We start from the raw sequence: 15,245 nt of genomic DNA on the forward strand, positions 1-15,245 counted from the left end.
GTGCCAGGTGTCGGATCCATCATTCATTTGATTATCACCTATTCTCAGAGTGGATCATACAACCGGAGAAACCCTTTAAATGGGGCAAATACTTGTTTCGTCATAAAAACCATTACTTCGTAGGACTTTTTCCTTAAAACACTGCAAGGTTCCGCAAGTGTGAATATGTTGACAGATGGGTGTTACCATTCTGCTTAATAACAGAACGTGTCCTACACAGATTGATACTGTCAGTAGTAAAAGAGAAGAGTTACGAGGAATGCTATCGCAGGTCTGAGAAAAGATTCTCCAAAGTTTTTGTTTGTTTTTCTTCCTTTATACTTGAGGAATAGGAGGTTCTAACCAAAGTTCTAACCAGATTTACAGAATTCCAGGTGGATGACACATTACTGGACCTTATGTATTATTAGGAGAAAGATGTGTAATACTGTCTAGAACACCTTAGCAACTGTAGTGTCCCCTATATCGAATATTGTATAAAAAAAATAAGAAGAGGATTTCAAAAGATGCAGAATTTAAATTCCTTACAGATCACAAAAACTTCAACAGAACCCACAAGCGATTTATGGCCACTCCTTAGTAATGACCGCCACATATTCACGCTCAGCTCACAGCATCAAGCCACGGTCCGGGCACAACAGAAGCTGTGCATGCAAGACCAGTTATGGTGGTTGGTTATAAGCAAGCAGCTGGTCAGAGGGGAGGAGGCCACGATCAAGCACGTTAGCTAGGAAGCAGCGGTCTTGCGTTAATGGTTAAGCAGAGAGGAGAGGCAGTACGGGAGAAGACATACCTGGAATGACTGTAGGCTTTGTGGTGGTTTTGAAGTAGAACAGAGCGGCCTTGGACTTCCCTTGTTGGTTCTCGGCTATAACCACCACCTCGTACTCGGCATTCCAGTCTAGTGCGCGAAGCATGATGTGGTCGCTGTCTGACGCAATCTTCATTTCGGGTTTCCAGTCCATGGAATTTTTCTAGGGAAAGTTTAATAATTAGCACAGACTACAAAGTCTACCTTATTACTGACTGCATCTATGTATTTTTTGACATGTGTTCATCACACTGTGCGATGACACAAAAAGCATTTTTACTGGTTTCAAAAGTAAAGAAACAATCCAAGTTTTTTTTATTTTATAACTTGAAGCCCAAACCTGACTGACTATTAAACTCTGAACTTCTCTTATACCCAGTGCACTTATTTCCATATAATTCAACCTGTTTTCTTCCCTTCAGCCTCTATTTTGATTCCGAGCTTTGATTCTGCAAGTTCTTCCTCTAATGATCTACTATCAATTCCGTTTTGTATGAGCTCAACATCACAATACCATCTATTATCTATGCCCCTAAATATGCGAAGAGATTTTAAGTATACAACAAAGGAGGTTCAACTGTGGTCTCCTAGATGATAATTGTGTGAAAGGAGTTGTGCAATCATCATCATCATCATCTTTGATAAAAAAAAACCCCTTCTGTCTTAATCTGAGGAGAGCTGCGTGGTGCAATCCTTAAAATTTCATCATACAAGAATTTCTGGTGACTGTTTTCAGAGAACATAAAGCCATATAATTCCCAGGAACTTAGCATGTGATTTAATGATCTAACTGAAGAGAAGTATACCATGAATTTCCAGAAAGAATGAACAATTACATACATTTGCCATATATCGTCTCACTTCCTGATGCCATAAATTTGCCTCCCACTGGCCCCCTCTAAGACTGGTGTTTCAGTCCTCCTTCATGCAAGATGGCCCCTTCAGAGGCATAGGGAGAAGTGGCAAGTCTGAACCATAGAACAGCAAAGGTAGGAAAGACGTGGTTTAGACTTACTATTGTGCATCCTATGCCACTGCAACAATCATCTTGGATGCAGGAGAATCGGATTGAATAGGCAACGAGAGGCAAAGAGACGATACATGGCAAAAGTAATAATTTTCCAGTGACAGGGTGGAGGATCATTTTAATTTAAACTAATATATTTTAATTGTGAAATATTTTTGGATGTTCCGATTCTTGTGGTCGAAGAAGCTCCACTTCAAATATCATCCCAACACAAAAAGACAGTGGCCTCCAACTTTCTGCATCAGTGACATGACGAAGGAGGCTGGATGACTGAATCAGTTGGTTTGTCAAACCAGCCCTCCTCTTTATCAGTTGGTGCCTTATGAAAGGAGGCAGACTTAGCTAATATAGCCAGAATCCTTCACCCTGAACACCAACACAGGGAGGAGAGGAAGAGCTTTACCTCCACGTAGATACGACGGGTATGATGACAACCATACATATTGTACAATTAGAGTCATAAATTTACATTTGGAACCCAGTGGCATTGGGTAGCCTTTTAACTGTTAATGTCTTTGCCTACCACTTGGTCTTTTAGAAATAATTATAAATGTTCTAGGTACTAACATCACTCTATAGAAGAGCTATTGACTCTCAATGAAAAGACTGTTGTTCCATGGTATAAAAAATGTGCAAATTATCTCAGCCAAACCAGACACTCATCTGCAGGCAGAACTGTTTCGAGGTTCTATGGTCTATGTAGAAACCATACTTATAGACTGGTCCTTAATCTTGGTGATCAGTATATGAAGATGTAAAACCATGAAAACCGCCTAAATATGCATCTTGGAGCTTTTTTAAAGCTATAAGGTATCCATAAGCCACAGGCTTTGTAACAGAATCTATGAAGGATCAGGTTTTAGATGGATCCCAGTGCTCAATGATTGATTTTAAGAGAGTCCAATGTATGTGCCAAAAACTGATTAACCATGCAATTAAAAACAATGGATAATGGATGTTCCTAATGAATACATGACCGGAGTATTATGTCTAAGTTGCCTGCAGATACTGCAGGTGAAGGTGAAGAATTTAACACGTCACTAAATTTCTAAGTAAGTATACTATATTTTTCAAGGTTGCTCTTGACATGAAATTCTCACCAGATGTCGGTAACAACCTATCCAATCCACACAGGCAAAGAAATCAAACCAGTAGATGTCCTTAAATTAAGCTATGTGTAGTAATGAGAAATGACACCAGTAAAAAGTATTGAACGCGCTTGCTGAAATTTACTTAATACTTTGTACAAAAGCATTTCTGGTGATGACAGCTTCAAGACGCCTCCTCTCCTGTATGGAGAAACTAGTCGCATGCATTGCTCAAGTGTGATTTTGGCCCATTCTTTCACAGAAATACTCTTCAAATCTTGAAGGTCCCGTGGGCTCCTTCTATGAACTCTGAGCTTTCATTCCTTCCATAAATTTTCTAGTAGCTCCAAGTTCGGTGATTGGCTGGGTCATTCTCGCAGCTTTACTTTCTTTCTCTGAAACCAATTGACAGCTTCCTTGGCTGTATGTTTTGGATCATTGTCTTGCTGAAATGTCCACCCTGACTTCTTCATTATTCTGGTAGGTTGCAGCAGATTTTATCAAGAATTTCTTGGTACATTTGTCCACTCATACTTCCTTCAGTTATAGAAAAATAATAAGACTTGAGAGTCCTCAGTGGTTGATACCTTTTAATGGCTAACTGAAAAGATGGTAACAAATTGCAAGCTTTCGAGACTACTCAGATCTCTTCATCAGGCATAGAATACAAAATTTGTAGAATCACATACTTGCACAGAAGTAATGCAATAATTATTGTAAGGCAATCAAGGCCATATTGTACTAAATGTCCAACTGGGGGTCTGTATGTGGGGGAGACAGGGCAAAAGTTTAGAACAAGGATGAATTTTCATCTCCACACAATAAAAGAAAAAAGAATAGATTTACCTGTGGCCAAACAATTTTGTCTCCCTGATCACAGCTCCACGGACATGAAATTACTTGTATTAAAAGGAAACTTCAAATCTCAGAGAGACAGAAGGGTCGGGGAATATAAACTTATGACAACCTTTGATACACTCAGTGCAGGAATGAATGTGTGGCATGGATTTATGTCTTCCTACATCAACTAAGGAATTTGCTCCTCAGACCGAGTGGGGGCATCACAACACAGAACCAGACCCCAATCAGAGGACAGTAAAACTTTCACACTTCTTATTTATGAACTGTTTCAATATTAACGGCCACAACTGTTTATCTCTCTCCCATAATGATAGTTCTGCTTCATGTCACTTGTCCGATCTATTGCATTATTTCTGTGTCCTGTTTTATAAAAATATGTGATTCTTCAGATTTTGTATTATTCTATGCCTGATGAAGAGACCGGAGTAGTCTCGAAAGCTCACAATTTGTTACCATCTTTTCAGTTAGCCATTAAAAGGAATCAACCACTGAGGACTCTCAAATCTTATATTTTTCTATCTACTGACTAACACAGTACAAAGATTAATATCTTTCCTTCAATTATATGAAGTTTGCCAGTGCCGTGTGCTGAAAAACAAACCCACAACATGATGTTCCCACCTCCAAAGTAAACGGTTAGTATGGTGTGTATTATGGCATCCAAAGAGTTCAATTTTGGTCTCATCTGACCAGACTATATTCTCCCAGTATTTCACAGACTTGTTTAAATGTTGAGTAAACTTGTCATGACTTTCCAGGTTTCTTTGCATTTCTCTTTCTTCATGTGTTCAGCACTTTTACACTTCATCATTTCTTATTACACAGAATTTATGGACATCTATGGTTCAATTTATTTGCCTGTGTGGATTGGATGGGTTGTTACTGACATCTTGTGAGAATTTTATGTCAATAGCACCTTTCGAAAGATATTTACTTTGAAAATTTGTGACATGTTTAATACTTCTTTCACCTGCTGTATGAGGTGTCATATCCAAATTTCTGGACAAGACCTCAGTGACATAATGCCCACCTTTCCAATGTAAGCTCCGATTTGGTGCTTGGAGATGGGAACAGGTAGAACTGGGACAACAGTCCATTTCCTAAAATTGACACTTAAGACGACTCTACTTTAATCCATTAACACCATAATGTATATGTCATAAACTAGAGCATTGGCCATAAAAAAGTACAAAGCAAAAACAAAAAAAGGCAATTTAAGGTGTACTTACAGCTCTGTATCGGAGCAGGTAATGGCGAATCGGAGAGCCACCATCATCTTGCTTGATAAGGACGACTTTGAATGAATTTCCATCTTCTCCAACACGGCCTGTCAGCTTTGGAGCGCTTGGTTCTCCTAGAAAGAATCAATGTTTCTCACGGTTAAAAGACTGCTGAAATAACGAGAATAACTTATAGAGGAGAAACGTTGACTTTTATACACAGCCCGGTACTTGCAATAAAGCAAATGTAGGTGCCATGACTATTGAAGTCCTTATACTTATAGATTCAAAACAAGTCAACTAATTACATGAATAGGGAAAAATCTGAAAATACACTAGTCATGTAATGTACTACTAATGTCCAGTATGAAAATTCTATCTCCAGAGTGGAAGAGGACTAAGGGTACTGTCACACATTGGCACTTTGATCGCTACGACGGTACGATTCGTGACGTTCCAGCGATATCCATACAATATCGCAGTGTCTGACACGCAGCAGCGATCAGGGATCCTGCTGAGAATCGTACGCCGTAGCAGATCGTTTGGAACTTTCTTTCGTCGCTGGATCTCCCACTGTCATCGCTGGATCGTTGTGTGTGACAGCGATGCGTTCGCTTGTAACCAGGGTAAACATCGGGTTACTAAGCGCAGGGCCGCGCTTAGTAACCCGATGTTTACCCTGGTTACCATCGTAAATGTAAAAAAACCAAAACAGTACATACTCACATTCCGGTGTCTGTCCCCCGGCGTTCTGCTTCTCTGCACTGTGAGCGCCGGCCGGGAAGCACAACGGTTACGTCAGACGCCACTTTCCGGCTGGCGCAGACACAGTGGAGAGAAGCAGAACGCCGGGGGACAGACACCGGAATGTAAGTATGTACTGTTTTTTTTTTTTTACTTTTACGCTGGTAACCACGGTAAACATCGGGTTACTAAGCGCGGCCCTGCGCTTAGTAACCCGATGTTTACCCTGGTTACCCGGGGCCTTCAGCATCGCTGGTCGCTGGAGAGCTGACTGTGTGACAGCTCCCCAGCGACCACACAACCACTTACCAATGATCACGGCCAGGTCGTATCGCTGGTCGTGATCGTTGGTAAATCGTATAGTGTGACAGTACCCTTAAACTCTAGTGCCACCTACGGGAAGTAGTAATCCTAAAAGTCAATATCGACCCTCGCCACATGACTTTGGATAAAAGCCAAACCAGAATCTCAATTTGCATTTAGGGGTGTAGCCCCTCAGCAGTGCCAAGCAGGAGATCTGATTTGGCATACACAAGGCCTTTTGACTGGGGTCTAAGAAGTAACATCTCTCTTTGTGGAGCTTGACATGCCAGTGTAGGGAAACTTTGCATAGCCTATAAGTCTCTTTACACTCGCATGTCACTCTCCACAAAGATATATTTTACTCTTTTAACTAATGTCCAGGGAACAGCTACTACACCTCATGTTTTAATACACAAGAAAGGCCAGGAACATTTATTTTTCACGGTCACATTTGCAGAATGAGATATGGATACCAATATTTTGCAAAATATACAACATATTCCTATATTATAAAAATAAAATCACGCTAAGTCATTAAAGGGAACCTGTCACCCCCCTCAGGCGTTTGTAACTAAAAGAGCCACCTTGTGCAGCACAAATGCTGCATTCTGACAAGGTGACTCTTTTAATTATGATGCCTGCACACGCTGAAATAATCACTTATAAAATGGGCCCCCTCTTACCCTGAATCCGCCAGGGAGGCGGGTCTTGCCTTCCTAATCAGACGCAGCACAGCCGTCACTACGGGCCTGTGCGTGCCGCCTCCTCTTCCTTCATTATCGTCCCCGGTGCCTGCGCATTAAGTTTTTTTTTTCGGGCGTGCGCAGTTGCGCTGCCCTTTGTACTTACAGCGCAGGCACCGGAGACGATAATGAAGCAAAAGGAGGCGGAGCCCGGCGCGCACAGGCCCGGAGTGACGGCTGTGCTGCATCCGATTAGGAAGGCAAGACCCACCTCCCTGGCGGATTCAGGGTAAGAGGGGGCCCATTTTATAAGTGATTATTTCAGCGTGTGCAGGCATCATAACTAAAAGAGTCACCTTGTCAGAATGCAGCATTTGTGCTGCACAAGGTGGCTCTTTTAGTTACAAACGCCTGAGGGGGGTGACAGGTTCCCTTTAATATCTTGATCACTGAGTAGGTGTGTTATCCCAGAAGACAAAATTAGAAGTTACTGATAAATGATAAACATTATGCTATGGGTTTTTCAATATTTTTATCATGATTTTCTAGAACATTTTTTTTTTACGTTCAGCAACATTTTGACAATGTTGTAAATAATAAAAAAAGCAACTTTGTAAACTCTTTGCAAACGTTCCCAGATTATCTACTCCTGGGCACAGTACATTCAAAGCAGGTTAGTATTACTCGCACACAGCAGGGTACATAATCCCTGTTACATTTTACTACAAAATCACAGCTTGCAAAATCATATGAATGTGGGAGAAAGTGATGTAAATAGACAGAAGCACGCAGGCCATATGGATATGGGCAATGTTTGGATGCTTTTGAGTAGCAGGCTGCACTTTCCTGCACATTGTTGTCTGCAGAGTGAGTTAATTGAGAATCCGTCAGTACACTCGTACTGGTGGAGAGTCTGTAACTTTTTTTTATCTGCGTTTTTAAGGATCACATCAAAGCTTAGCTCAACTTTGATGTGGTCTCTGATCATAAATCAGCACAGAAGAGTTCAGAAAAAGAGTTATGGAAATACTTTAATGTCCAAAAAGGCATTCTAAGAGTGATATCACAAAAGTCCAAAAATGTTGTGCTCTTGTTTCAGTAATTCATTTGTAAACTTGCCTGAAGAAGGAGCCTATGTGCTCTGAAACTTTGCAAATATAATTTTTCACGCTCTGAGAATACCTTTTTCTTTTTTGGGGTATAAAAGTATTTTCATCGATTTTTCTGGCCAAGGGATGAGTCAGACGGCCGTATACCTTGGACAGGGATTGTAACGCAATATAATGAGTAATTGTGAGCTCGGCATTTATTTCTATACAGCTGTCAGGTACGGGTTGGGAGACCTGACAGCCAGTCCGAGCATTACGTTGCGATTCCTGTCCAAATTATACGATCGTCTGACTCTTCACTAATACGGTACCACAATATATTTATTTTTGTATGTCAAGAATTACAAACTCAGAACAAGCTCAATGGCGGATTCTTATTTAACTCATTCCACGGCCGGTAAAAAAAACAAAACAGTTTTAATTTTTAATGAAACCCAGTTGCAAAAAAAATAAATAAATAATAGTCATTCGTTTGAAGGCTTTGAAAAAGTTTAGATGATATCAACAGGATAGGGAAACACTTCTCAATCAGTGGTGGTTCAACTACTGGGACCACCACAGGTTCTGAGAACAGGACTCAGTTATAGGGAATAGTTTAAAAACGTGGCACAAACCCCTTAAGTATAAAAAAAAAAAAATTGTAACTGGAAAGTGAGTGAGGGGAAAGAGGGCTGGTTCACAGGGAATACCCGCTGAGCACTGAATTTGAAGCTCCATAAGCAAGAATGTCAGACACAGCACAGAATCTTTAAAATAAAAGCAATGCAAATTTAGCCATTTAGTGTAATTTTATACACCTAAAATAAGAGGTACAAATAATATTTAGCCGAGTCACTGCACCTACTCAATGATAAAGATATCAAATGGTGTTTGGAATGGTCTATATCAATTGTGTGTATCACTTTCTTTCCATGATCATCTTATTCTTATGATAATTGTATCAACTGAAAAAACATTTATACTCATATCTCATGCTCAAATTAGGCAGAATGTCTGGATTTTTTTTTCTTAAAATGACCAAACAATTAAATCCAAAGTCTCCGATACTCAACACCATCTTAAATGTCGATTATTTAATACTTTTGGCTTCTATCCTGTTTAGCCAAATTGGTAAGTGAAAATACATTTCCTTAATAGTTTCTTTATAAATGTTCCCCTTTTGAAGTGTTTACTTTTATAAAGCACGCAATCAACTAAATGGTCCTTAAATATTGATAAGAGCCTTAGCGGATAATCCACTGTTTCTACAAGGATTAAACTCATAATTCTTATAAACTCCAATTTCATAAGTGGTCGCATAGGCACTTTAGTGTTCCATTCTCGGGGGAACTGAAGAAGAGTGGTAACTTTTTTTTATTACAAAGAGAGAGAAAAATAAATTTACACTGCCCTCTACATCGCGATTACTCAACGAACGGGACCTGCCAATTTTAAGAAACAAAAAAAAAAAAAAGAAAAGTATAAGACTAAAACAAAAAAAGCATAAAGAAATAAATGACTGATCTGTAAACTAAAAAAATGCAGGGGTTAGTGATGAATGCGGCTAATAAGAAAAGAGGATTAGTGAGGAGAGAGTGGAAAATTAGTCACTTGAAAATACATCTGGCATAGTCACTGAGGGAAAGAACATCGTTACAAGGAGACGTGGTTAAGTGAAGGAGATGCATTTGACAGGTCGATGTGAAATTCTGGTGACTGGAAATAAATGGTGTCAAAACAAGCACCAAGGTTTTACAGACAAGCACCGATTAGCACTGATAGGAAGGTGGCATGCAACTTCATGCATCATGCATTAGGAATAAAGGAACGAAACAGCATGGCTTTCATTATCCCAGTTCGGTGTTTTCTACAGCTCTCATTTACTTCTTTGTTTTTGTGCCTTCATGCAACTTTAATAACGTGAATAGTATTTTATCTTTCTTTTTTTTACTTTGCTATTTTTGTATACACTGAATTAAAGAATCCATAATAACCTCCTGACTCTTGAATATATGGTAATACTTGTATTTAGAGTCGAAACCCCCAAAAGTCCTAAAAGAAGCAATTACATTTTGGGGAAAAGTTGAATGAAGGCAAATATTACTGCCATCTCATCACAATAAAAAAAATCTATAAAATATAAGGCATTGGCTTCTATTTCTCATTAGCAGACATGTAATGTTGGCCAAGCAGTAGCCTAAAATCAATTAATTTCGAAACTTACATTTGGTGGCTAAACTGGAGGGGATGCAAACACAGAGCTTGTAGATCAGTTTAATCTTGGTTGCTGCTATAGGCAATATCTGTACTTACATTTTTATATGGACAGTCATGGATCATCTTCCAACCCTTGTTTTCCACTTTGTATACACTACTTATTTTTAAAGAATCACTATCAGGAATAGTAGTCACTTTCAGCCCACGCATAGCAATTATTGTGAAAGTTTTTGAAGAGGTAATTCATTAATGATCTTCTGATCAAATTTATTTTAAATATTTTGATAATCACCTTCAGTTGTAAATCATGGAAGAAACCATGATTTCTTCAGATAAGTGGTAAGTGAAATACAAATACCATAGAATGGACTATGTATGGGCTGCAAGTCTGACAGCACTGAACTAGAATAACTCAGCTAATAGTAAAGGTAAAGACAAATCAAACAGAGCAGGTGGTTTCTTTGTTCTTTGTTTTCTTAAGGCCTCTGCCCAATGGGTAGGAATATTTTATATGTACATGTTAGTAGCACTGTTTTATTATTTTGATTAGTGATGCAACTAAAAGGAGAACTGCAGCTGTTTGAGCAATGTGCTTTTAGAAATACTGCTCCTGAACATCTGAAAGGTCCCACGTAATAATGTTTATCCCTAAATAAAACATATTAGGATTATATGTATTCTTTTTTAGAAACCGCAATGGGGTCCAATCTGATCCCTAATTTTCAATGTAATAATTTCAGTAATATTTCATTTAAGAAACTGAAAAAAATACTCCTTTAGCATATTTAAGTCATACAGCATAAGAATTATATCTGCTAAAAGGTGGTGGCATGCTCCATTGTATATTTGTAATTGCTTCAAATAATCAGATAAGATATCATATTTCGAACATATAGTTTGAATATAATGGACCCTTTTGCTATGTGTCTATGAATTTGAAATCATTTTGTACCAGAATTGGTCCACATGGGACTTTATTGCTTGCCGGTTATCATATGCTACCTATTAAATTAGCATCTCACACTTCATAATAATTTAACCAGTGAAGGTTACCTTCATGCAATGTAAAAAGTTTACCAGATCTTAAACTTTTTTTTTTGTATCTACGCTTTGTGTTGGAAGGAGCCTAGAAACATCTTTTTCCTAGAAAGAAAAGTGCTCCTGACTATGTCGCAAAACCAACCAGAACAAAGAATTTTACCTTCTGTTCACCAGCGAGGAGGACATCAGCAGCACCATGCAAGTCACATGACAATTCACATGATAGCACGCACATGATTGGTTGAAAGGAAAGTGGAGGGAGGTCACATGAAAAATATAAAAAGAACGTAAACGATGAGAGAAGGGGAGAAACATTTAAGGGCTAAATAAAGGAAGGTAACATAAAACATTAGGTGACAAAAAGCTGGAAACATATAAAACAAAATTACAGCTAGAAATGGTAAGCGCTTCATTTTGATACATTTAGGCAGGGAAAAAATGCATTATTATGTTAATTACAATCACAGTAGGACATGATTATTTCCTCTGAAACATTTAGGAGGCCCAGCTTGGTAAAAAGAGCTGAAAGATAAAACATGTTAACAGTCGCTAAGAGAAAAGGCGGAAATCTGTTATAACTAGATTAGACTTGTGGAAGGAAAGTTAAACCTGTAGAAGAAAATGCTGGTTTAATTGCAAACTCTTTGGATTGGTAATGGTTGCAGAAACATTCTCCCATTGTCTTGCTTGTAAACTTGTTTCAAACATTGCTAAAAAAAAATCAGAACAGTGTTTCTAGGCACTTTAGGTGAAATTTTTTTTAATTGGCAATAATTGACTTAAGCTGCAATATAATCACAAATAATAATAAAACCGTTTATATTTTTTCACATTGGTACTGGAATGCTAAGGGAATGAAAAGTGGTAATCCAGGAACAGTTCATTGGGCCCAAGAAAATGTGAAGTTCTCTAAATTAGATGTCAATGGAGTGAAAAAAAATGAGAAGATGGTTGAAGATGCCAGGATGGAGAAGACATGATGTTGAAGTAAGACCCTCAGGTTAGTTTATACACCGTTATATGGCTCCTAACGGACATACTAAGCATAACTATAGGGTTTCCTTAACCCAAAAGAAGCCAGAAAAAGTGTTCTTCTGGTCTCATGTGGGTATACTGAAAAATAGCAAAGTAGAATACCTCAGAGGTGAGTTAGACCACTCTATGTCCAAACAGTGGTATACTTGGCAGATGTACATCAGGAACATTTGCCTGGGTGCATGTCAAACATCCCCTGATAGAAACAATCTACCCAAGATCTGTGGACACTCCCTACGAGTAGCCAGAAGGACTATCCATGACTACTATGTACTAATTATAGCACATGATTACTTGAAGTCTAAGGGATATTAATCTGTAAAATTAAGCTGCTTTTTCAATAGAAAATTTAATTACAAATATGAAGGGTTTGTGCAAGGTTTTAAGGCACAAAGCCTTTGAAATATAAGATGGCAGCATTACTTTATCACTTTATCATGACTGGCCTCAGCGTGACTAAGAGATCCAGGTAATGTTCATTATTGGTCCCTCAACATCTGATCTTGGACAAATCCATGCTGTCCTCTAGGCACAGAGCCTTCTACCTAAATGTAGATCAAAGGTATTGCAGTAGAAAAGAAGGCAGATGTCGTGCAGTTTGTGGACTGAGGTTCTCCCTACAATCCTACGATGATAAGGTTCTCCCTTCTGTAGATTCACTGTAAATCTTGTATGTGAAGATCATTAATGGACCTGGTGATCCTTATCAGTTTCAGGATCAAGAGGAGGAAGAGACCTTGCGAGAAATCGTGCCAATTGTCTCATATATGAGAGTTGTGTGATGAGACAACTCTCTGGCACACCGAGTTATGGTCGTTGGATGAATTTTCCCTCCCGATGACCCCTCCACAGCCCGGTAGTAGACATTATAATTATAAAAGTGATGGGAGTGGTGCCGCGGGAAGGTAAGTACTATCTGGCATTGTTATTTTACATTGCAGCAAACGTTTGGGTCCACTTTTCAAAAAGTAAAAAACCCCTTTAATACTTTGCAATAAACTTCAATAGGGTTTTTGTTCCGCAAAATGGATGAAAGTAACATACGATGCCCCTTAGAACAAACATCCACAGATTTAGATTTCCCTTAGCTCTGTATTAAAATCCATGAGAAAAGCAAAAAAAATGTGCAAAAATATAAAATCTGATTAAATGTGGCCTTTAACACATTTTTGGGGCTCCGATCATATACATGAAAAATGTCACTTTTGTGCTTTTTATTATATGAGTAAAACTACTCTTTTTATTTTTACTTGCACTTTATCTTTAAATGGCTGGGAAGACTCGAGAGCATATATTTATGGGTTTTGATATGTTGTGTGTCTCCTGCTTTAGGAGGCAATAAATGATATGATTTGCAGTTATGGGCAACGTCTCTTCACTCTCATGCAGATAAGATCAATCACAATGAGCTGCAAATGCCAGCTCCACATATTCACAGCAAGGCAGAACAGAACACCCCATGCAAAACGTACTATGCACACTGTGGTGACCTCATTATGAAGCCTGTCAAAACCACTGAATAGCAGACTATGACAGACCTGGGCAACCAGCATGACTAGACTTCCAGAAAGTCATAAAAAAGAAGACATTATGCTGCGTGTATTATTTGTTGTCCTGTATACATACAGTTTTTTTACATTACTATTCCTTTTTATACGTAGGCTCCTGAAATCTGTTAATTTAGGCATGCACCACAGCAAAAAAAAAAAAGCAAATGAGTTACCCAAACCAAACCTTGCAAAATAAACCTGCCACTTATCTGTATAACCTTACGACTATAGAGTCAAATATGTATAGCTCATTACGTTAAGGTCCTGAGCGATCCTAAGTTTTCTATGAGAGAGCGTAACTCCTCTGTACCCTCAAATTTCCTATGGCAGCTCCTCGGGGGAGGTCCTAAGGAAATCTAACAGATGAATCCTTTTGTCCACCCAACATCATATGTTGGTGAAGAGTCAAGACATGCCATATACTTTAGACTATTGGCTAATTCAGATGATATTGGAGAGTTCAGCCGACTTTAGTCTAATGTATATCCAGGCCTTTACTACGTAAGTAAAAGCCATCAAAGGTCGACCGAAAAATCAGTCTACGTGGCCAATCTGACATGTGCTTTGTCAATAACTATGGTAAATGCTGAGTTTTGCAGTTGTACAAAGACACTTATGTCTTATGGGGTAGAAGAGCACCCTGCTATAATAGATGCAGGGGTTGTCCCTTGGTGACGGGAAAAAAGTCCCTTTGCCCCATATGGAAAGACTATTACAAGACCTATGATAGTTGGGGGCCATGTTGGGAGATTTTGCATTGAGGATCACAAGCCTAAGGTTTCACCTCTGCTGCTACCTGATAGAACTTTATAGAAAAGAGGCAGAAATGTTGCATCATGGCCCAGTAGCTCGGAATAATATCTCCAATTGTGTGCGGCCAAGAACACTCACATTTCTCTACACAGGGTCAGTAATGGTCGGTTTAGTACATTCACAAATATGAAGACTTGCCAAACATTTCTGATATGCAAAGACAAGAAGAAGCATTATACTGTATAGTGACATGCACATAGCACATGGCCCACCATTGTCTCCCTGTACTCACTGGCATAGTCAGCCGTGCTGGCAGGTGGCTCAGTTCCTAGAGGAACAGAAAAGTTTTCAACCTCAATGTACTCGCACTCAGCAGTATCTGATCGATTATGTGAACATTTCAGTTTTTTGCTGCTATTTAGCCAACTGTACTCAACTGATATAAGAAGAAGAAAGGTTTTCACTGATGAGTATCTGTCACCGCTCCTGACATATCTATTGTATTCCACATGAAAAAAACTATTTTGGATCATTTTTTCTTACAATTCTGCCTTGAGCCGTTCTTCTGTTATCCCTCCTAGGAAAAAAAAAGTGTCAACTGGGTGTTACCATACTTCTTGTTAACGGGTGTGTCCCTGTGCTGATTGGATGGTGTGATAGTATGCAGGGACACCCCCCCCCCCCCATTTGTGAACCATGAGGAATAATAGCAGAACAGCACAATATAGAGATCTGAGAAAAGATGCTCCAGAATTGTTTTTTTTGTCCCGTATAAAATACAAGACTTTCCTGGAATTGTCATGTCCGGGGAGCTGACAGATCCT

At 39.0% G+C, this 15,245-nt stretch overlaps 1 protein-coding gene across 7 annotated transcripts in view; it reads right to left on the reverse strand.

Moving 5' to 3' along the window:
• The window catches only part of NCAM1 (neural cell adhesion molecule 1), a 410,078-nt gene that overhangs the window by 45,768 nt on the left and 349,065 nt on the right, over positions 1–15,245 (reverse strand). For all 7 annotated transcript variants that reach the window (XM_077249984.1, XM_077249980.1, XM_077249981.1 and 4 more), the window contains 2 exons: positions 5,017–5,141; positions 794–974 (listed from right to left, as the gene is read on the reverse strand). In XM_077249984.1, coding sequence (XP_077106099.1) covers positions 794–974; positions 5,017–5,141 — 306 coding nt within the window. The remainder of the gene's footprint in view (positions 1–793; positions 975–5,016; positions 5,142–15,245) is intronic.

The sequence above is a fragment of the Ranitomeya variabilis genome, chromosome 4 (assembly GCF_051348905.1).
Source record: "Ranitomeya variabilis isolate aRanVar5 chromosome 4, aRanVar5.hap1, whole genome shotgun sequence".
Classification (NCBI taxonomy): domain Eukaryota; kingdom Metazoa; phylum Chordata; class Amphibia; order Anura; family Dendrobatidae; genus Ranitomeya; species Ranitomeya variabilis.